General features: G+C 42.0%; 1 protein-coding gene across 27 annotated transcripts in view; it reads right to left on the reverse strand.

The window, feature by feature from the left end:
* LOC138751971 (uncharacterized) overlaps positions 1-22,792 on the reverse strand; it is a 157,835-nt gene that overhangs the window by 117,636 nt on the left and 17,407 nt on the right. For 24 of the 27 annotated variants that reach the window (XM_069915053.1, XM_069915055.1, XM_069915070.1 and 21 more), the window contains exons 2-4: positions 19,371-19,439; positions 10,831-10,932; positions 9,930-9,971 (exon numbers count right to left, since the gene is read on the reverse strand). In XM_069915053.1, coding sequence (XP_069771154.1) covers positions 9,930-9,971; positions 10,831-10,932; positions 19,371-19,439 — 213 coding nt within the window. The remainder of the gene's footprint in view (positions 1-9,929; positions 9,972-10,830; positions 10,933-19,370; positions 19,440-22,792) is intronic. The other 3 variants (XM_069915071.1, XM_069915067.1, XM_069915078.1) reach the window with 1 other exon arrangement.

The raw sequence follows: 22,792 nt of genomic DNA on the forward strand, positions 1-22,792 counted from the left end.
CACCTGCAGTAGACCGGTGGTTTACCACCACATTCACCCCCTTCTTTAAAATTGTCCCAGGGGGTTGGGGTGCCGTAACAAAAGGAAATCACACACAACATACAGTATTTACAGGTTGAGACAATCCGGCGGCTGTCAGAGTCTCTGCGACCGTCGCAGGACTAGCTCCTGGTCACTGGTCGGAGGGAGTGTGGGAGGGCTGGCGGCAGGGGTCATAGTGACTGGCATGGTGCAGCACGGAGGGGCCGAAGTCGAGGTGTGAGTGTCGTATCGGATGAATGGAAGGGCAGTTTCATTCCACACAGCTGAAGTGGGCCTCTGGTGCTCAAGGAGGTCCTGGGTGCCCCAAAGCTGCCCAGGGTTGGGAATGTGTGCCAGGTCGGCGTCGTCCTGGGCTGGAGGATGCTGTACTATGGTGGGTGCTCCTGCTGGTGCCAGGTCCCTGGTTGAGACAGTGTCCTCCCTGCCACTGCCAAACCTAACATAGGCATAGTTGTGGTTCACGTGTAGGAGGAAAACCTGCTCAACCAAGGGTTTGGCCTTGTGTGCCTGTACATATTTACGCAAGAGCTCTGGTCCCGGGGACGCAAACCTTGCTGGGAGGGACATTCTGGTTGCCGATTTCCTGAGGAATGAAAACAGGCGTTCATGATGGGTCTCGATGTTAGCCGTGCACAAGAGTGACTTAATGGCATGGAGCACCTCGAGCAGAACATCCTGTCAGTATTCTACAGACCACCCTTTTGATTTGAGGGCCAGGCGGACTGCCTTCCAGATCACCTCGTTTTCGCGTTCCACTTGCCCATTGCCTCTTGGGTTGTGACTAGTCATGCGATTAGTCGCGATGCCCCTCGCAGTCAGGAACTGGCGCAGTTCCTCATTCATAAAACTAGACCCCCGATCGCTGTGGTTAAATGTGGGGTAGCCAAACATAGTAAAGATCTGTGCCAGGGCCAATGATTGTGGCTGTAGAGGTGTCCGGGCAAGGGATAGCGAGGGGGAAGTGGGAGTGCTCGTCCACTCGTGAGGAAGTAGACGTTTCAGTTCGTGGAAGGCAGGGGCTCTGTGAAATCCATGCTGAGGCGCTCGAAGGGCCAAGTGGCCTTTATGACATGAGCCTGGGGTGGGCGGAAGAAACGAGTTTTACACTCCCCGTAGACCCAGCATGCCTTGGTCATGGTCCTGACATCCCTGATGGTCCACGGGAGGTTCCGGCACTTAATAAAATGGTACAACCGGGTGACACCCGGGTGGCTAAGGGACTTGTACAGTGCCTGCAGTTTGTCGTCGTGGAGAGATGCACATTCCGGGAGAGGGATCGGGGAGTTATTAAACTTCCCCGGCAGTATTACTGGATGTCATGGCTGTAGGTTGCCAGCTCGACTCTTCAGCGCAAGATCTTGTCATTCTTGATCTTGCTCTTGTGAGCGGTATTGAACATGAACGCCACAGCCCACTGGTCGGTGAGATGGGTGAATCTCCTGCTGGCCAGGTAGTAGCACCAGTGGCAGACCGCTTCCACAATCGCCTGGGCCTCCTTTTCAATAATGGAATGCCCTAGCTCCGAGACATGGAGAGTTCTGGAGAAGAAGGTGATGGGGTTCCCCCTTGGTTGATAGTGGCGAGGGCTACATCGGAGGCATTGCTCTCCACGTGGAAAGGGGAGTCCTCATCCATGGTCTGCATTGTGGCATCTGCGATGTCCTACCTGAAAGCAGCCTGCACCTCGGGTGGGAGGGGAAAAGTTGTAGCCTGGGCCAGTGGGCGGACCTTGTCCGAGAAGCAGGGAACCCACTGCGAATAGTAGGAAAATAAGCCAAGGCATCTGCGGAGGGCCTTTAGTGTGGGGGGGAGGGGTAGCTCCATTAATGGGTGCATCACTCTAGATCTGGGCCGATGACCCCATGAGCCACGAAGTACCCCAGGATGGCGAGGCAGGTGGTGCTGAACATGCACTTCTCCTTGTTGTAGGTGAGGTTCAGCTCCTCAGCCATCTGGAGGAATTTCTCCAGGTAGGCTTCGTGGTCCTGCTGGTTGTGGCCGCAGATGGTGACGTTATCCAGGTATGGGAACATCACCTTCAGCTGGTGCCTGTCTACCATACGATCCATCTCCCTTTGGAAGACAGAGACCCTGTTCGTGACCCCAAAGGGAACTCAGCGGAACTGGTACAGGTGCCCGTCTGTTTCGAAGGCGGTGTAGGGCTTGTCCCGCCAGTGGATGGGGATTTGGTGATAGGCCGAATTCAGGTCAATCGTGGAGAAAATCCGGTAGCAAGCTATCTCATTGACCATGAGAGGTGATAATTGATTTTGGTTCTGTGAAAGGAAAGAAAGAGATAAAGGAAAAGAGAGAGAGAGAAACAGCAGGGGAAAGGCGATGGGAGAAGAAGAGTGGTGGTGGGGGGAGCTTTAACAGAAACTGGAGAAGTCGATGCTAATGCCATCTGGTTGGAGGGTACTCAGACGTAAGATGAGGTGCTGTTCCTCCAATTTATAGGTAGTCTCAGTCTGGTAATGCATGAGACTATGGACAGACATGTTAGCAAGGGAATAGGTTGGGCAATTGAAATGGGTGGCTACTGAGTTCCTCCAGTATTTCTGTGTTTTTACTGCAATCACAGCATATGCAGGCTTCTGTGATTCACTCTGTTCTTGATCAAAACCTGATGGATAAAAATATTTGAAACAAGAAAGGCTGTGATTGTGGTTAATATAGAAAAGTGTCAGGCAAAGATATAGTATTTAACCAACTTTTAAGTTTCATCAACCTTGACAAAGGACTCAGACCTGAAAAGTTGCTTATTTATCTTTGCCTCCTATGGACCCTGAGGGATCTATTGAGTTTCTTCCTGCCATGTCATTCTTAAATCTGTGCTCTCTGATTACTGACCCTTCTAGCACCTGAAACACTATTTTTCCTCAATATCATGTCAAGTTTATTGTCATCTGATTCCTCAGTTAAAAACCACACAGACACACAACCAGACATAAAACACATACAGACAAATAATACATATGCAGGACATATTCATATATGCATATATATATATTATATATGAGAGTCTCGGAGGGTCAGTGTGAGCAGTTCCTTTAATTGTTCAGTATTCCCACTATCCATGGGAAGAAGCTGTTCCTCAGCCTGGTGGTGCTGGCTCTGATCCTCCTGGATCTATTCCCAAAGGGGAGCAGCTGAAAGATGTTGTGTGCTGGGTGGAAGGGGTCCTCAATAATTTTTAGCGCCAACTTCAGGCTACAATTCCAGTAGTCACATCAGTGGGGGGATGGAGACTTTAGTGACCCTCTCTGCCACACTTATATTCCTATGGATTGGCCTCTGATCCATTTCTCTGCAGCAACTGTCCCACATTGTGATGCAGATGGCGAGAATAGAGCTGATGCAGAAGGTTGACATGATGGTGGCAGGTAGCCTTATGGCATCAGTCTTCTCAGGAAGTACAATCACTGTTGCACCTTCCTGACAAGTGAAGAGATGTTGTGTCCTCTTAAACATCATTGCTCAAAAAAATCTATCATGATTTGCTCTAAATCTCCTCAGATGACAAAGACATTAAAACTAGATACACTCTACTAAACTGGTCCATGCCTCAGATAACAAAGACATTAAAACAAGATACACTCTACTAAACTGCCCCATGCCTCAGATGACAAAGACATTAAAACTAGATACACTCTACTAAACTGCCCCATGCCTCAGATGACAAAGACATCAAAACAAGATACACTCTACTAAACTGCCCCATGCCTCAGATGACAAAGACATTAAAACGAGATACACTCTACTAAACTGCCCCATGCCTCAAATGACAAAGACATTAAAACGAGATACACTCTACTAAACTGCCCCATGCCTCAGATGACAAAGACATTAAAACAAGATACACTCTACTAAACTGCCCCATGCCTCAGATGACAAAGACATTAAAACTAGATACACTCTACTAAACTGCCCCATGCCTCAGGTGACAAAGACATTAAAACTAGATACACTCTACTAAACTGCCCCATGCCTCAGATGACAAAGACATTAAAACAAGATACACTCTACTAAACTGGTCCATGCCTCAGATGACAAAGACATTAAAACTAGATACACTCTACTAAACTGCCCCATGCCTCAGATGACAAAGACATTAAAACTAGATACACTCTACTAAACTGCCCCATGCCTCAGATGACAAAGACATTAAAACTAGATACACTCTACTAAACTGGTCCATGCCTCAGATGACAAAGACATTAAAACTAGATACACTCTACTAAACTGCCCCATGCCTCAGATGACAAAGACATTAAAACTAGATAGACGCTACTAAACTGGTCCATGCCTCAGATGACAAAGACGTTAAAACTAGATACACTCTACTAAACTGCCCCATGCCTCAGATGACAAAGACATTAAAACTAGATACACTCTACTAAACTGGTCCATGCCTCAGATGACAAAGACATTAAAACTAGATACACTCTACTAAATTGCCCCATGCCTCAGATGACAAAGACATTAAAACAAGATACACTCTGCTAAACTGCCCCATGCCTCAGATGACAAAGACATTAAAACTAGATACACTCTACTAAACTGCCCCATGCCTCAGATAACAAAGACATTAAAACAAGATACACTCTACTAAACTGCCCCATGCCTCAGATGACAAAGACATTAAAACGAGATACACTCTACTAAACTGCCCCATGCCTCAAATGACAAAGACATTAAAACGAGATACACTCTACTAAACTGCCCCATGCCTCAGATGACAAAGACATTAAAACAAGATACACTCTACTAAACTGCCCCATGCCTCAGATGACAAAGACATTAAAACTAGATACACTCTACTAAACTGCCCCATGCCTCAGATAACAAAGACATTAAAACAAGATACACTCTACTAAACTGCCCCATGCCTCAGATGACAAAGACATTAAAACGAGATACACTCTACTAAACTGCCCCATGCCTCAAATGACAAAGACATTAAAACGAGATACACTCTACTAAACTGCCCCATGCCTCAGATGACAAAGACATTAAAACAAGATACACTCTACTAAACTGGTCCATGCCTCAGATGACAAAGACATTAAAACTAGATACACTCTACTAAACTGCCCCATGCCTCAGATGACAAAGACATTAAAACTAGATACACTCTACTAAACTGCCCCATGCCTCAGATGACAAAGACATTAAACTAGATACACTCTACTAAACTGCCCCATGCCTCAGATGACAAAGACATTAAAACTAGATACACTCTACTAAACTGGTCCATGCCTTAGATGACAAAAACATTAAAACGAGATACACTCTACTAAACTGGTCCATGCCTCAGATGACAAAGACATTAAAACTAGATACACTCTACTAAACTGGTCCATGCCTCAGATGACAAAGACATTAAAACTAGATATGACTCTACTAAACTGGTGCATGCCTCAGATGACAGAAGACATTAAAACGAGATACACTCTACTAAACTGCCCCATGCCTCAGATGACAAAGACATTAAAACTAGATACACTCTACTAAACTGCCCCATGCCTCAGATGACAAAGACATTAAAACGAAATACACTCTACTAAACTGGTCCATGCCTCAGATGAGAAAGACATTAAAACTAGATACACTCGACTAAACTGGTCCATGCCTCAGATGACAAAGACATTAAAACGAGATACACTCTACTAAACTGCCCCATGCCTCAGATGACAAAGGCATTAAAACGAGATACACTCTACTAAACTGCCCCATGCCTCAGATGACAAAGACATTAAAACGAGATACACTCTACTAAACTGCCCCATGCCTCAGATGACAAAGGCATTAAAACTAGATACACTCTACTAAACTGCCCCATGCCTCAGATGACAAAGACATTAAAACGAGATACACTCTACTAAACTGCCCCATGCCTCAGATGACAAAGACATTAAAACGAGATACACTCTACTAAACTGCCACATGCCTCAGATGACAAAGACATTAAAACTAGATACACTCGACTAAACTGCCCCATGCCTCAGATGACAAAGACATTAAAACGAGATACACTCTACTAAACTGTCCCATGCCTCAGATGACAAAGACATTAAAACTAGATACACTCTACTAAACTGCCCCATGCCTCAGATGACAAAAACATTAAAACGAGATACACTCTACTAAACGGGTCCATGCCTCAGATGACAAAGACATTAAAACTAGATACACTCTACTAAACTGGTCCATGCCTCAGATGACAAAGACATTAAAACTAGATACAGTCTACTAAACTGGTCCATGCCTTAGATGACAAAGACATTAAAACTAGATACACTCTACTAAACTGGTCCATGCCTCAGATGACAGAAGACATTAAAACGAGATACACTCTACTAAACTTCCCCATGCCTCAGATGACAAAGACATTAAAACGAGATACACTCTACTAAACTGCCCCATGCCTAAGATGACAAAGACATTAAAACGAGATACACTCGACTAAACTGCCCCATGCCTCAGATGACAAAGACATTAAAACGAGATACACTCTACTAAACTGCCCCGTGCCTCAGATGACAAAGGCATTAAAACGAGATACACTCTACTAAACTGCTCCCATGCCTCTTTTTTCTTACTTCCTATTGCACAGGAAATTCTTGCACCTAATCAAAGGTATGAAATGAGAACTACTTTGTGAGGATAATATAGAGCTTAGATTGTGGTCAATGACATAAAATGATGTTAATTTCCAAATCTTGCATGATATATTAATTTATTATCCTTCTCGGAGATGTAGTCTGAAAATTCTTGACCCATGATAGGATCACATTCATTATTGTCCTTCACTTTCACTAGCCCAGGAGCATATTATTGATTGAAATACAATTGATTTCTATTCACTCAAGGCTTATTGAGCCATAGTGTCATACAGCATGAAGATCTATGACAGAGCCTTTCCACCAATCTCCAGCAGTGCATTCCAGGTACTCACAATGGTTCCCCCACATTCCCTATAAATCTCTTGCACCTTACCCAAAATCCTGAAGCTAATTGATATTACAAAACAAGTGGTGCTGGCTACTTTGAGGTTCATAAATGTTGATAGAGGCCATGGATCGGGATGCAAGGCAAGAAATAGCTGGGGCTGGGGCAGTGATTTTTGCATCTTCATTACCCACAGAGGAGGTACAGAAAGAGGGTGGATTATGGTGTGCCTTTATTTAAGAAGGGCTGAAAGAACAAGAAATACATACTGGTAAGCAAAACATCATTGGTGGGAAAGGCAATTGAGGGAGCTCTGAGAAACAGAGTATAATAGTTGAATTTTGTGGACCAATTTTTAGGGTACAATTTAGGAGGTTGGCTGTTACAGGAATAATGCTTTTGACTGCAGTAAGTACCTGTATCATTTGAGGCGTCGGGAGCTCAGATGGGCAGGCAGGCGGCCGGGTCAGGGTGGTAAGTCCACGTTCGAGGCTCGGATGGTCATGGCCTAGGTGAGTGTCTGCAGTCGAAACGCTGGAGCTCCTGTGGGCAAGTGGCTTGGGCTGAAGCGAGAGTTCACAGTTGGGACATTGGGTGGGCAGCCGGAGCCAAAAATAGAGGGATTGACTTTTACACACGATATATGGAAAATACCAGACTTTTGAGCCAAAACTAAGGTGCTAACTTTTACAGGATAATGACTATTATATGTATTTGGAAAGACAGGGCCTGATTGTGACAGCATCGTTTGATGTGTGGCAAATCTTGTCTCACAAACAACATGGAGCTTATTGAAGCAGTGACCAACAGGATCAACAAGGGTATAAATTATTGATATGGATTTCAACCAGGTTTTTGACAAGGTCTTACATGGGAGACTGGTCTGGAAGGTCAGACCACATTGGATCGTGGGTGAACTAGCCTAATGGATACAAAATTTGCCTGGTCGTAGCCATTAGAGGGTGGTAGTGGAGAGCTGTTTTTCAGATTAAAAGCCTGACACCAGTGGTGTGCTGCAGCGATTGATGCCAGATCCTCTGTGGTGTGTCATCTACATCCATGATTACACAATTTCTAAGTTTCAGTATGATACCAAAATTGGTAATGTGGTGGACAGTAAAGAATGTTGTTCAAGGTTAGAACAAGATCTAGATCAGAGGTTTTCAAATTTTTTCTTTCCACTCATATGCCACCTTAATTAATCCCTATCCCATAGGTGCTCTGTGATTAGTAAGGGATTACTTAATATGGTATGTGAGTGGGGAAAAAAGGTTGAGAACCAATGCTCCAGACCCAATTGTTACTGAAATATTTTACTTGATAAAAATGATCACTGGCCCATTTCCTTTGGAGTTATGAAACTGCGCACATAACAAGTCAATTAGGGACGATTAAAACAGTGGTTTTCAAACTTTTTTTCCCCTACTCACATACCACCTTAAGTAATACCTTACAGAGCACTTATGGTGGTATGTAAGTGGAAAGAAAAAGTTTGAAAATTTCTGATCTAGATCAACTGGGAAAGTGGGCAAAGGATGAGCAGATGGAATTTAACTTCAGGGAACAATGTACCGTTACTCCTAAATCTTTCTGCTCTTCTGTATTCCTCAATGCTCTCCCATTTACCACGTATGTCCTATTCTGATTCTTCTTACCAAAATGAAGCACCTCACACTTATCAGCATTAAATTCCATCTGCCATTTTTCAGCCCACTTTTCTAAGCAGCCCAAATCCCTCTGCAATCCTTGAAAACCTTCTTCATTATCCACTATTCCACCTATCTTAGTATCGTCTGCATATTTACTAATCCAATTCACCACCCCATCATCTAGATCATTAATGTAAATAACGAACAACAATGGGCCCAATACAGATCCTTGAGGCACACCACTGGTCACCGGCCTCCAACAATTATCCACTACCACTCTCTGGCCTCTCCCTTTCAGCCAATGTTCAATCCATTTGACTATCTTAAAATTTATACCTAAAGACTGCACCTTCCTAACTAACCTTCCATGTGGTACCTTATCGAAGGCCTTACTGAAGGAGTTGCTGAAGGAAGTGAGAGAAGTGGGTGCAATTTAAATATTTAAAAGATATTTTGATAGGTTTGTGGGTAGGAATGTTTTTGACTGATGGAGGTCAAGTGCAGGCAAATGGGATTAGTTCCAAAAGGCACTTTGGTCAGTATAGATGATTTTGTCCAAGGTGCCTGCTTCTATGCTTTGTGGCTCTTTCAATGTGCTACCAGAAAAACATTTCCTGTGGTCTTCCTCAGCTGTAACCCTCATCATTTTACAGTAAAACCACTGGTATCCGGCACCTATAGGGATTAGTAGGTGCCAGATGAGTGAATTTTCCATTTTCTTAAGATTATGCGTTGCAAGATTGACAAATTAACAGTGAAGTATGCCAATTTTAAACCCATAATTTTTACATTTATTTTCTACAATTTTATTTGCCGGTTCCTTGATGCTGTCGGTTCCTTGAATTCTGTATAACAGGGGTTTTACTGTATATATCTCAACCATATCCCTTCTTATTGTCCTTTGCTCCAGGGAAAACAAATCTAGCCTCTCAGTCTCTCCTCATAACTCAAAATACTCCATCCTGTCAGCATCCGAGTGAACCTTCTCTTCTCTGCACCTTCTGCAGTGTTCTCACATCTTGTTCTAAAGGATCGTCAGCTACCAATGAAGTACAGAGGAGAACCTGGTCAACAGTCAATCACCATCACTAATACAGTTTATAGGGTCATTTTTCTCACTGACTGCCATAGGTTAATGAGTAACTATTGCCCAAAAACTTAACTGTAAATTTCCAGAGGTTTTATCAGTCAAGTTCTTTCTTTTTGCTAAATGAAACGTAAAGGCAAAGCAGAGCCAACTTTAAAACATTCTTCAAAGAGAAACATTTTGTTTACTTTTATACTTACCCAGTTCAGTAGCATTTGTCCCGGAGCTTGAGGTATATGTAGCTGAAAATTTGTCAGGAAGCAAAAATAAATTACCAATGCAAGAAGAGTACTACTGCCAAAAATATATAACTGTTTATAGTCACAGTCAATTTATTTTCAGTAAATTATGAAAAAAATAAATTCAATAATTACAATAAAAAATGAATCATGAAGAAACTCTATGCAAAAATATTAAAAGATAATATGATGAATGGTGGAGTCAATGGCCTCCTTCTGCTCTTGTATCTTATGGTCTTATAAAAATGATGGCATTTGTCATTGTTTAGGGACCTTCATTTATTCAGGCTTCAAAGATAATTTCCCGTGAAGATTCCACCAGGTTTAGACCACATTGTTGATGGCAAGATCACCTGATACCTCCTTCATTAAGTTGTTGGTACAAATGGGCTAGGTGGGGAACAAATAAAATTGACTAAATATGCTTTTTGTGGAATTTATAATGATGTTTCTGTCTCTCCTCACGGTGTCTCCAAATCCACACATGGCCTGATAATCAAATTGAGCATTGCAGCATTAATCGATGCTGTTTAATTTTGCTCTGACAATGTCAAACCTACTTTGGTGATATGACTGTTTGTACTGGCTGGCCCGCCCTCCAGGGTCTCCCTACCTTAGTTCCTCCCTTGATCCTTCCCATGTGACCGGTGGCCATAAAGGTCGAGTCCCCTCTCCTTCCCGCTCATTTTCCTAGCCTAGACCCAGGCCAGCAGTCTCTTGCTCAATAAAGCCTATCGTTCCCCTCAGTCTTCTGTCTGTGTAATTATTGGGCTACCGATAGCGCCCAACATCTACTTTGAAGACCCTACAGTACAGAGCCCAAATACCTTTCTTTAAGCACTTTGCATGTTGCAATACTCACAATGCGAAATGTGTCTTTTCTTCTTCCTGGGCAAAGGACATAAAGATATGGTGGAGTTTTGGAATTTTTTCGGCATTGAACATGATGAAATGTTTGATAAATCTGGTGAAGAAAACAAGCACTTGTCCAGATCTTGTGCAACAATAAAGGTAAATTCAGACTTTGGTAAAAATTTTTTTTAACTTTTTAAAATTTAGACATACTGCACGATAACAGGCCCTTTTGGCCCATAAGCTCATGCTGCCCTATTTCACCCAATTAACCTACAACCCCAGTATATTTTTGAATGGTGAGAGGAAACCGGAACCCCTGGGCTACTTAGCCACTTAAACCTGCTCCACCATTTGGTAATATCATGGTCAATTTGATTATAAATTCACCTCTACATTCCTGCCTCGCTCAGATACTTTTCATGCCTTTGCCTGATCAAGACACTACTGCCATAAAAATATACAGTCATCGAGCACAAACTTTGGCCCTTTATGTCCGAACCATAGAATACCACAGCACAGAAATGGGCCCTTCGGCCCATCTAGTCCTTGCCGAGCTATTTTTCTGCCTTGTCCCACCGACCTCCACCCAAACCACAGCACTCAACAGCCCTTTGATCCATATACCTATCCATTCTTCTCTTAAATGTTGAAATCAAATAATCCAACTTTTATGTGGATGTATCTCCTCATTGTTATAATTGTATCAATAGAGATGCTTTATTAATTCATATATTCTGGACATGCCAGAGTCTTGAGAAATATTGGATTGAAGTATTTCAAACTATCACTGCACTTTTTAAAGTTAATTTTAAACCAAATCCCTTAACTTCTTTATTTGATATTGTTGGAGAGTGACGTGACTTTAACGGCATCTGATCTACATGTATTAGCTTTCATTTCTTTTATGGATAGGCAGGTGGTGTTGCTCAGATGGAGGGACATTACCCCACCTCATCATGCTTAATGGCTACAGAACGTCATGTCATGTTTAAACAGAGAATATTAGATGCTCAATTTCTGATTTGAATGTAAATTTTCAAACACTGTGGGGACCCTTTTTGAGCTACTTTTATAATCTTTGATTTGTTATGAAGGTAGAAATATTGACTAATGAGGTAATTTATCTCTCTGATGAGAATTCTGTCTTTCTTTTCATCTTGGCCAAACAGCTTCTTTCTTGGTAGTGTTTAGATTTTCCTTTTTTATAATAAAATAATATAATATCAGTACAATATAATCTGTTTGATTAAAATGTGAAGTACCTTGGATGAAATGATATGATTTAAGTGTAATGTTTCCTTTTGAATTTTAACATATATACCCATAAGTAATGTTAATCAAAAAAATGAAAAAAAAATTGAAATCGACCCCTATCCACCATTTTCACTGACAGCTGAGTGAAGAAGTTCCCCAGAATGTTCCCCTTAAACCTTTCACCTTTAACCATAAACCCATCTCCTCCAGTTTTTATCTCACCTAACCTTAGTGTAAAAAAGCCAGCTTGCATTATCTATACGACCTTCATATTTTGAATACTTCTTTCAAATCACCCCTCATTTTCCAACATCCAAGGAATGAAATCCTTGGATGTTGGAAAATTCAAATTTTCCTTATAACTCCGCCCCTCAAGTCTCAGCAACCTTGAAAGTACCAGGCCATTTTGGCCCATGAGACTGTGCCACCCATTGCGCCCCCTTAACCTACACCCTCGGTACATTTCAAATGGTGGGAGGAAACTGGAGCCCCAGGAGAAAATCCATGCAGACACAGGGAGAACGTACAAACTCCTTACAGACAGCATGCAATTCAAACCCTGGTCCCAATCGCTGATCGCTGTCACTGTAAAGGTGTTATGCTAACTGCACTCCTTCAATCTTCTTGATTTCTTTCCTGTAGGTAGATGCCAAAATTGCACACTATACATCAAATATGGCTTCACCCATGGCTTATGCAACAGAACATCCCAACTCCTGTACTCAATACTTTGATCTCTTTACAACCCTCTCTATCCATGATGCCACTTTCAAAGAATTTTCTATCTGTATTGCCAAATCCATCTGTTTTGCTGCATTCCATAGTGCCTTACCATTCACCAAGTAAGTCCTATACTGGTTGGTCCTCTCGAAGTGCAACACCTCAGACTTGTCTGCATTAAATTCCATCTGCCATTTTGCAGCCCATTTTCCCAACTGGACCTGATCCCACTGCAAGCTTTGAAAGTATTCCTTGCTGACTACTACATCCCAAATCTTATTGTCATCTGCAAATTTGATGATCATCCAGATAGTTGATATACAGTAGATGACAAACAACAATGAACCCAACATGGATCCCTGAGGCACAATAGTATGTACAGGGCTCTAGTCAGAGAAGCAATCATTTTCTACCATTCTCTGGCTTCTCCTGCAAAGCCAATGTTTGATCTAATTTACTACTTCATCCTAGATACTGAACTACTGAAAGAGCACATTAGCTCTTCACAGTATAAAGACCAAGATTTATCACTCTGGCACTTTATTAGAATTACTTAGTTTTTAACTTCCTCAGGAGTTTGCAGAGGCATGGTATGGCATTGGAAACCCTGGGAAATTTCTACAGATGTGTGGTGGAAAGTGTGCTGACTAGTTGCATCATGGTCTGGTAGGGGATACCAATGCCTGAATGAAAACCCCTCCAAAAGGTAGCAGACCTTTTATTCACCCAAGCGTGGCACACTCCCTAAAACTCAAAATCCACCCACCACTAACTCTATCATCTTCCCCACCCAGGACCGAACTATCAATACCCTCGGGCGCTGCTCTGCCAATCTGACTGTGGGGGGGTTCAGGCTCCTGGTCATGCCAAACTCTGCATCCCAATCCTCCTGGGCTTAGACTTTCAATGCCATCTGCAGAGCATCACCCTCTTCTTCGGAGTGCCTTTCCCCCCCCCCCCCACTCATGCTCCACAATGCACCATCCAACCAGCCCCGGCCAACCTGCGGCCTCGCCACACTGCGCATTGGCCCTCCCACCCTCTTCTCACACCTCACCCCAGACTGCAAGCCGATAGCCACCAGAAGCTTCTGGCGGAAGGTGTCATAGAGCCCAGCAACAGCCCATGGAGACCCCAAGTCCTGGTGGTTAAAGGAGGCAGTAAGCCGAGGATGGTCATGGATACAGCCAGACCATCAACTGGTACACCCAGCTGGACACCAATATGGTCAACAAGATAGTCCGCTACTGGGTCTTCTCCACGATTGACCTGAATAGGTCAGAATTTATGTTTTGTGTGTTTACTTATGTTCGATAGTGCACCACAGGGTCCACTAACAGGAACTATCGGGGTAGCCCAATCGCTTTATTCCTTCATTTTTAAGTCTGTTGAGTTCCCTTCTTCATCGCAAAAGGAACCATCTTGGTTTGAAGAATTTGGGTTTGGCCTCCGGTTTCAAGTGCAGTCTGGCCTGGATTCCTTGGATTTTCCCCAGGTCTTTTCCAAATACTATCTGGTACTTTTGGAGCACTTGCTCCAGTTTTGATTTTTGTTGTGGCTCAGTCTGTACATTTTTTATTGCCCCAAATGTCCTTCCAATCCAATTGGATTTGTGACATCCAATCTCTTCCAAATAAAGCGGGTCCCTTGGTGTTCACGATGTAAAGGACATCTTTTAAATGTCCATCCCTTGTGTTCAATATCTACCTTGCATTTTTCCATTACTTTGATTTTCTTTCTGGTGACTCTTTTCAACACCATGTTGGATTGTCCCACCTTGAGATTGGGTAATACTCTCGTTTTTAAGCTCTTTGGCATTAAGGACACCATGGCCCCATTGTCTAATTCCATCCAAACTGGTTCATTGTTAAGGTTAACAGGAATCAAGATTTCCAAATTTGTGGTTTGTCACAATATTAACATACATTACTTCCATTGCCTTGTCCTCTTCAAAACCACTGAGATTGTTGTTCTGACTTTAGTCGGAACCTTCCTCTTCTTCCTCGAGGTTCCTCACCCTGCGTGTTTTAGTCTTCAATTTCTGGTTTCCCTTCCTTGCTTATTTTCCCTTTTCTTTGGTCACCTAGACTTAATATGCCCCTCGGTAGCATAGATAACATTTGGCTTTATTGAAGAAACAGTTATGTGGACTGTGATTACTTTTCCCACAGTGGAAACATTCTCGGTGTTCCATTTTCTTTATTTTATGTTCCTGCTGTCTTCTTGTATAATACCCTGGTTGCAGTTAGCCATTTTGAAACTCAATGCTATTTCATATGTAGTGTGTTACGAGCCCAGAGGACCCCAAAACCCAGTAGCAATAGATATTTACCAAGACAAATGGTTACTTAAACAAAAGTTGCTTTTAATTATCTTTAAAAATGAAAACAGGATCAAACTTTATCTTATTACTATTCACTTAACCTTACATAACCCTCTTCTAATTCTAAGCGCATGTTTATGTATGTGTAAATTTAGAAAAGTTCTTTGATTCACAGTCCAAACTCACTTCTCTACTCCTCCAAGTTCACTGGTTGCAAGCAATTCTTATATTGTACACAGAATTTAACATTTATGAATCTCACCAGGCTTTGGTACTTGAAAGATAAATGGTTACCACTCAGGAAGATTCTTATTGGTTTTCAGAGAGAGATTTGTTGCTCGTTGGACTCAAACTGATTCCTTCTGCCGCTTCAGTGGCTTGCTGAGGAAACTTTCCCCATCAGGGTTTTGCAGATGATAACCTCTTTCTTTCAAGTCATCAAAGAGTTCCGTTTTGTTTCCCTTATCTCAGGCGAAACATTATAGAGCACACATGTCAAACTCTGGCCCGATATAATTATATTTGGCCCGCAAGATCATATTAAATACATATTAGAGTTGGTCCGCTGGCCGCCGCACAAGTAGAGCACATGCACAGCAGCAGGCACCACCATAGAAGTTTTTAGCACTTCCACAGCAGGCACAGCAGTACACCGATATAGTTAACGGGAAAGTTAATTAGATATTCACAGCGGTGCCGATACAACGGACCCGCCGCCTAGCTCCAACGGACCCGCCGCCTAGCTCCAACGTCTCCTTGAGCTTCATCTGTGGGTGGGTGCTGCTGGGCATCGGACTTTCCGCTGGGGTGGAGGTCGCAGATGAGTTCCACCGCTCTCACGGTATTCCCTGTGAGATGGCGAGACCAGCGGGGACTCCTTGGGTTGTTGGCGGCGGTTGCGGCAGGCGGAGGCGGGGCGGAGGAGGGAGAGGGGGCAGGGGGGATGCCGCTCGGGTTTGCTGGCTGGGCTGGGGAGGGCTCCCTGCAGTCCTCCGTTCCCTGGCATGCTTCTCGGCAACGTGCGATCCTTGGCTTAAAGGCTAGAGAGAAATATTATTTATTGAATATTTTATTTCTTATTTGTTAATCCTTCTTATGTTAAGAGTTTAACCAAAACTATTATTAAACATTTATTTTAATAAGAAAAAGTTTAACATTACATATATTGAGAGAAAACATGCAGATGTTGTTGAAAATTTTCAATAAATATTTAGTTCGGCCCTCAACTTAGTCCAAGTTTTTAATTTTGGCCCTCCGTGAATTTGAGTTTGACACCCCTGTTATAGAGCCAGTCATCTCCTCTTGTATGGATCACAAAGGCTTTGAACATGCTAAACTCACAACCCATCTTCAAAATTGGGTTTTCCACAAGTTTGCCTGCTGCTGAACTGAATTCTCTCTCTCTCCCTCTCTCTCTCTCTCTCTCAGAGAAAAGCCTGCTTGACTCTCTCTGCTTGCAAAACCACATGACCCTCTTAAAACAGCAAGCAGCACTCAGACAGACTGTGGCTCCAAACCTAAACCTTCGAGTTCTTCCATCTGTTGCTTTTCAAAACAATAATCCATTTGTGAAGTCCCTTGGACATTCCCCAAACTTTTGCAAATGTATTCAGAACCGGCCTCTCGAGCTTGAGCAGAGCTCCAGTATTTTAAATAAGATCTGTTTTGAAGTATTTTTATGTGACCTACACTTAAAAAAAAACATTCCCCAATTTATCTCCCAAAAATTTTTCTATAATCAATATAAACACAACATATTCTGTTACAGGTGTCAATGTCTTCAGCATAATTGTCTTTTGCTCAGTAATCATGACCAGCATGAACTTTAAGGCTTCATTTAAGAATATTCCAAACCACAGGTTTTCAATAACCTACGAAATTCAGCCATATTGGTTTACAGTTTCATCTGGTTTCTGTGTTCTAGTCCAAAACTGGTAGCTTTCTGCCATCATTGTTGGTCTTAGGGACAGATGTCCTCTCATTAAGGCACACAAAGTAGTGTACAACATAGAATCCGGGCTTGGGGGCACTGCTAGGGATTTTATCAGGCTGTATGTCCTCCTTCCCATCTTGCTTAGAAATGTTGCCTGTTTTCTTAAATTGCCCTCTGTACCTCTTATTCCCCAGGCAGTACAGAACAAATTGAAGCTTTCAACATACTCATCCCAGTTTTCTGATTCCTTGTACTCTTCAAAACATCTTCTGCCATTTTGTTTCACTGTGAATGAGGCTCAGCAGCTCAAGGCCATTGTAGTTTCAGTTTTAAAATCTTCTGTTCTCCCCTTCTGACATTTGAAGTGTGGGATAACATTTTTTTTATCCTTGTTGCATAGCTGTGGTGTATTCCTACCACTGGTAGGACACACTAACATGGGACATGGTTTATCCTGTGTTCTTGATTTAATCTAAAATGGTTCTACTTTGTCCCACAATGCATGCATGTTCCATAACACCCACCTCCCTAGTCTTTGCTCTGCTTCCCCCCTCCCCGGTCCCTGCTCCCCCCTCCCCGGTCCCTGCTCCTCCCTCCCATTTACCCCCACATTTCCCATTTCCACCCTTCCCTCATCCCCAACTCCCCATTTCCCATTTCCCCCCTTTCTCACTCCTAGTCCCACTTCCACACCCCCCCCCCCCGGAAGCTTGGATGAGATGACAGCTGGAACATCAGGTGTTTGGATGAGAGGATGGCCGAGGTGTTGAGAATTAAGATGGGTGGAGGACCAGGGCATCAAGAGCTCTGATGGGTGGCTGGGGTGTCAGAACCTTGGATTGGAAGGCAGCCAGGACATTGCGTTCAGATGGAAGGGTAGCTGGGTTGACAGGGGCTTGGATGGATGGGCAACTGGGATATTAGGAGTTCGGATGGGAGGGCGGCCAGGGCCTAGGTGAGTGTCTGGGGTTGGGGCGTCAGAAGCACTGCAAGCCACACATTATATGCCATAGACTCGCATGTGTGGTTTGCGAGCCGCGTTTTGGCCAACCTTGATATAGATACAGCTTTAGCAACTCAGATTATTCCAATATTTTCTGTTTAAATTTAGATCTGGATTTGTCTGATGGCCCAGTTATTGCTTCCAGAGGAAAATAATTTGACAAAGCAATCCTCCAACATATGTTTAACCCCTATTTCCGGCATAGACCCCACAGCTTTTGATGCCTCTAGGTGCACATTTCCATTTCAATATCCGTGCAAACCATTTCCCAACTATCCCTGTTAGCAATGTCACGAGTCCAGAGGATTCTAAAACCTAGCAGCAATAGAAATTCACCAAGACAAATGGTTGCTTAAACAAAAGTTGCTTTTAATTTTCTTTAAACATTAAAATAGGATCAAACTTTCACTTATTACTATTAACTTAACCCCCTTCTAATTCTAACTGCACGTGTATGTAATGTGTATATGTTCAGGAAAGTTCTTTGTTTCACAGTCCAATTTCACTTATCACTTCTCAAAGTTCACCGTTATCAGGCAATTCTTATTGCGCAAATAATTTAACACTTATGGATTTTCACCAGTCTCTGGTGCTTAAAATTAAATGATTACCACCCAGGAAGGTTCTTGTTGGTTTCAGAGAGAAATTTGTTACTCGTTGGACACACACAAACTGATTTCCTCCAATCAGTCACTTTAGTTTCTTGTCGAAGAAATTTGCCTCATCATGGGTTTTCCAAATGATAACCTCTTCTTCCAGGTCACTACAAAGTTCTTCATTTCCCTTATTTCAGGAGAAACATTCTAGCCAGCCATTTCCTCTTGTAAGGACTACAAGGGTTTTGAACAGGCTGAACTTAGAACTCACAACCCATCTTCAAATTGGGGTTTTTCAACAAGCCTGCCAGCTTGCCATTTTGATGCCTCAACTGCTACTGTTGACTCACTTCTCTCTCTCTAAGAGAAGAATCATGTTTGTTTCTTCCTCTCTCTGCTTGCTCTCCCAAGGCTCCAAACCCAATCATTGAAAGATCTTATCAGTACTTGAGCCTGGACTCTGTTCTTTCCAAGGCAGTTCCATTTTCTCTCCAAAATCAACCGAAGCCTCAATGTCTAGCTTCTGCAAAGCTCTTGCATTTTAAATGAGGTGTCTTTTGTGAAGTTTTTACTCTATTTGTGGTGACCTACACTAAACCATCACAATTTATCTCTTTTAAAGACATATTTATCTATAACCATAATAATATAACCCATAACAGCAGTTTCATAATGATCATCTTTTCATTCATTGGTCTTTCATTGTTCTTACTCTTACCCCATCTCATTGAATATCTCCTCAAGTGCCCGCTTTCCTCATCATCCAGTGAAACGTGACCTACACATGCTATTAAAATAAAAGGAATTAGTGTCTTATATTTTGCTTGTAATATAAGATTTCAGAGAGAGCTGCTTAACTCTATGATTTTATGTATCTATGAATGCCGAGAGCCCTAATGATTCATATTTAATCCAGACCTCCAGTGCTGCCTTTGTGGAGTTGCTCATTTTCCTTGTGATCATGTGGGTTCCCTCAGGGTTCTCTGGTTTTCTCTCACAGCCCAAATACATGGTAGGTTCATTGCTTACTGTAATAAATTACCAAAACTGCTGGTCATTTGTAGAAGAACTGTGGGAAGTTAATGGGCATAAGAAAGAGAATGGGTTGCAGGTCAATAAATGGAAGGATGAGATTGACAGAGGTACTCTGAGACCAGATTGGATGTGAACCAAATGGCTTTTTATCAAGTTGTAATGAAAGTGTGAAATATGAAAAGTATTGCATTGAAATTCATCCCTAGATGGTAATATTAAATAAACTAAATGACAATACTCGGCCTCTGATCTACACACATCATTCATTGATTATCCAGCATTCTATGGTCCAGCAACTCCCATGGTCTGGCATGTTTGAATTTTCTGCCATCAATACAAGCTCCTTTCAGACAGCGCAGGACTTGAACCCCAGTCCTAATCGCTGGCGCTATAAAAGCATTGTGCTGACTGCTATACTCCACAGCATTATTTCCTGTTTTAAGCTTTGTTCTACCTTTGGTATGTTTACATAGGGGGTTCCCTCAGGGGTCAATTTCTACTTTCCAACATATTCTATGGACTGGCTATGGCCAGGACCCAATGTTGCCAGATTAAAAAGGTACAACCTGTATACCAATCTCAGAAAAATTTCATCATCGATATTTCCAGTACATGGATAAGAATTTGGCAGAATTTTGCATCATATCATTTTCTACATAGTCATCCTTATATGATATCCATGGATGTCATTAAAAATCACTAAGAATTAGAAGTTATTTTATTAGTAAATACACATACAGCCTTGTTGCCAAATTGCATGGCATCCACAGCATTTTTTTTAACATTTATAAAATTTCTTCACGAATTTCAATCTTCAGTGCTTAGTTTGTTATCAATCATTATCTCTTAGTAGCCTCAAAAAATCTGAATCAATGATTGAGGACAAAACAGATTCATCTGATAGAGCCATCCAGGTCAGAAGAAGATGTTTTTAATTACCTTGACTCCAGGAGTTTCTCAAGGTAGGGACAAAGATGCAACATTATCAAATGTTAACGATTACAGAATTAGTCTATTGTTGATGACGGCTTGGTGGCTCATGATTACTTGCAAATCCTTATAACATTAATTGGGGATTGAGTATACAAATTGGGACATCATGTTGCAGCTATATCAGACATTAGTTACATCAGCCATTCTCAATGGAGGAATGGAGGACCCTCAAACCCCGGGGGGGGGGGGGCACAGCACATTAAAAAGCCTTGTTTTCTTTTCACCTCACATCACATAAATAGATTTTATGGGGATTTTTTTATGTAGTCAGATTTCAGATTTATTATCAGAGTACATACATGGCATTACATACAACCAAGATTCTTTTTCCTGCGGGCCAAGCAGAATTACCACTTGTTGGCAATGCAAAAAAAAAATCACTGACCCAATGTACACGTGTAAATAAACAAATCTCTTGGTGCCTGCCACATTGACCACCGCCAGTGGGCTGATATCACCTCCAACCATGCATCTTGGCACCTCACAGTTTGGCGGGCAGCAACCTCCTTTGAAGAAGACCGCAGAGCCCACCTCACTGTCAAAAGGCAAAGGAGGAAAAACCCAACGCCCAACCCCAACCAACCAATTTTCCCCTGCAACCGCTGCAACCGTGTCTGCCTGTCCCGCATTGGACTTGTCAGCCACAAACGAGCCTGCAGCTGACGTGGACATTTACCCCCTCCATAAATCTTCGTCCGCGAAGCCAAGCCAAGAGAAATAAATAAAGAAATGTAAATAAACTGTGCAATATAGAGTTAGAAAAATTCAAAAAAATGCAAGAGTCCTTAAATAAGTCACTGGTTGAGTTTATTGTTGAGGAGTTTGATGTTGGAGGACTTAGCAGCCGTTCCTGAACCTGGAGGTGAAAGTCTTGTGTTCACTCCCTTTTGCAGGGCTTTACCCTCAGGGATTTTCTGTGTCCCCATAGGTGATCCAGCAACACTTTCCACCACATATCTGCTGAAATTTGCCAGGGTTTCTGATGCCAAATCTCCGCAAATTTCCTAGGAAATAGAAAAGCGGTGGTGCTTTCTTAACAATGCGATTAGTGCGCTGGATCCAGGAAAGATCCTCCGAAATGCTTCCCAATGGAGATTCACTGTTACATTATTACACGATGCTGCTTTTCAAGATTTTATTAAAGAACAAGTTACATTTTTAAAAAATATATTACTGAGGGAGTGTCGAGTTTGATTATATGGGATTTGTTGAAATCCTTTATTAGAAGACAAATACTTTCTTATTCTGAAGGATTAAGAAAGAAAACTAAAATGGAAATTACTCAGATTACAAATAGATTTAAAGAAATTGACAAGGTTTCTTGGTTACACCTGTATAAAGAAATGATAGATTTACAGATGCAACATGGTTTGCTTATGACATATCCCATTGTGATGCAACTTCTTAGATCTAAAAGTCAGTTTTGTATACATAAGGATAGATCAGGTAAATTGTTAGCTGGTCAACTTAGGGCTGCTACAGTTAGAAGGCAAATCTTGAAGATATGTAAAATGGATGATACAATAAAGCATTTCTGAATTTTTATTCTAACCTGTACAAATCTGACTTTCCAAATAATACTACTTCTATCTTTTTTTATAAACATTGAATATTCCTAAGATTTCTAATTATGATTTGAACCTATTAGAGATGCCTATTAATAAAAAGGAGATCATAAAGGTAATACTTTTGCTCCAATCAGGTAAAGCTCCAGGGCCTGATAGATATACAGTTGAGTTTTTCAAAACATTTAATGACATTCTGAGTCCTTACTTGTATTGTTTTTATTGATTCATTTTCTTGTGGAACTTTGCCTAAAACTTTTTATGATGCTTCAATTTAATTGACTCTCAAAAAAGATAAGGATCTGTCTAAATGTTCTTCTTATAAACCAATCTCATTATTAAGTGTAGATTTTAAAATTCTGTCTAAGCTTGAGAATATCTTGCCTAAAATTATCTCTATATGTCAAACTGGGATTATTAAGAATAGACATTCTGTAAGGGTTGAGGGCTAATTTATTGCTGTCTTTTCTTCTTTAGGGTGGCTGACTATTTAATTTTGTCATTGGGTGTATTAATTGGGACAAGGGGCGATGGGGGGGAGTAGGAC

The sequence above is a fragment of the Narcine bancroftii genome, chromosome 1 (genome assembly GCF_036971445.1).
Source record: "Narcine bancroftii isolate sNarBan1 chromosome 1, sNarBan1.hap1, whole genome shotgun sequence".
Classification (NCBI taxonomy): Eukaryota; Metazoa; Chordata; class Chondrichthyes; order Torpediniformes; family Narcinidae; genus Narcine; species Narcine bancroftii.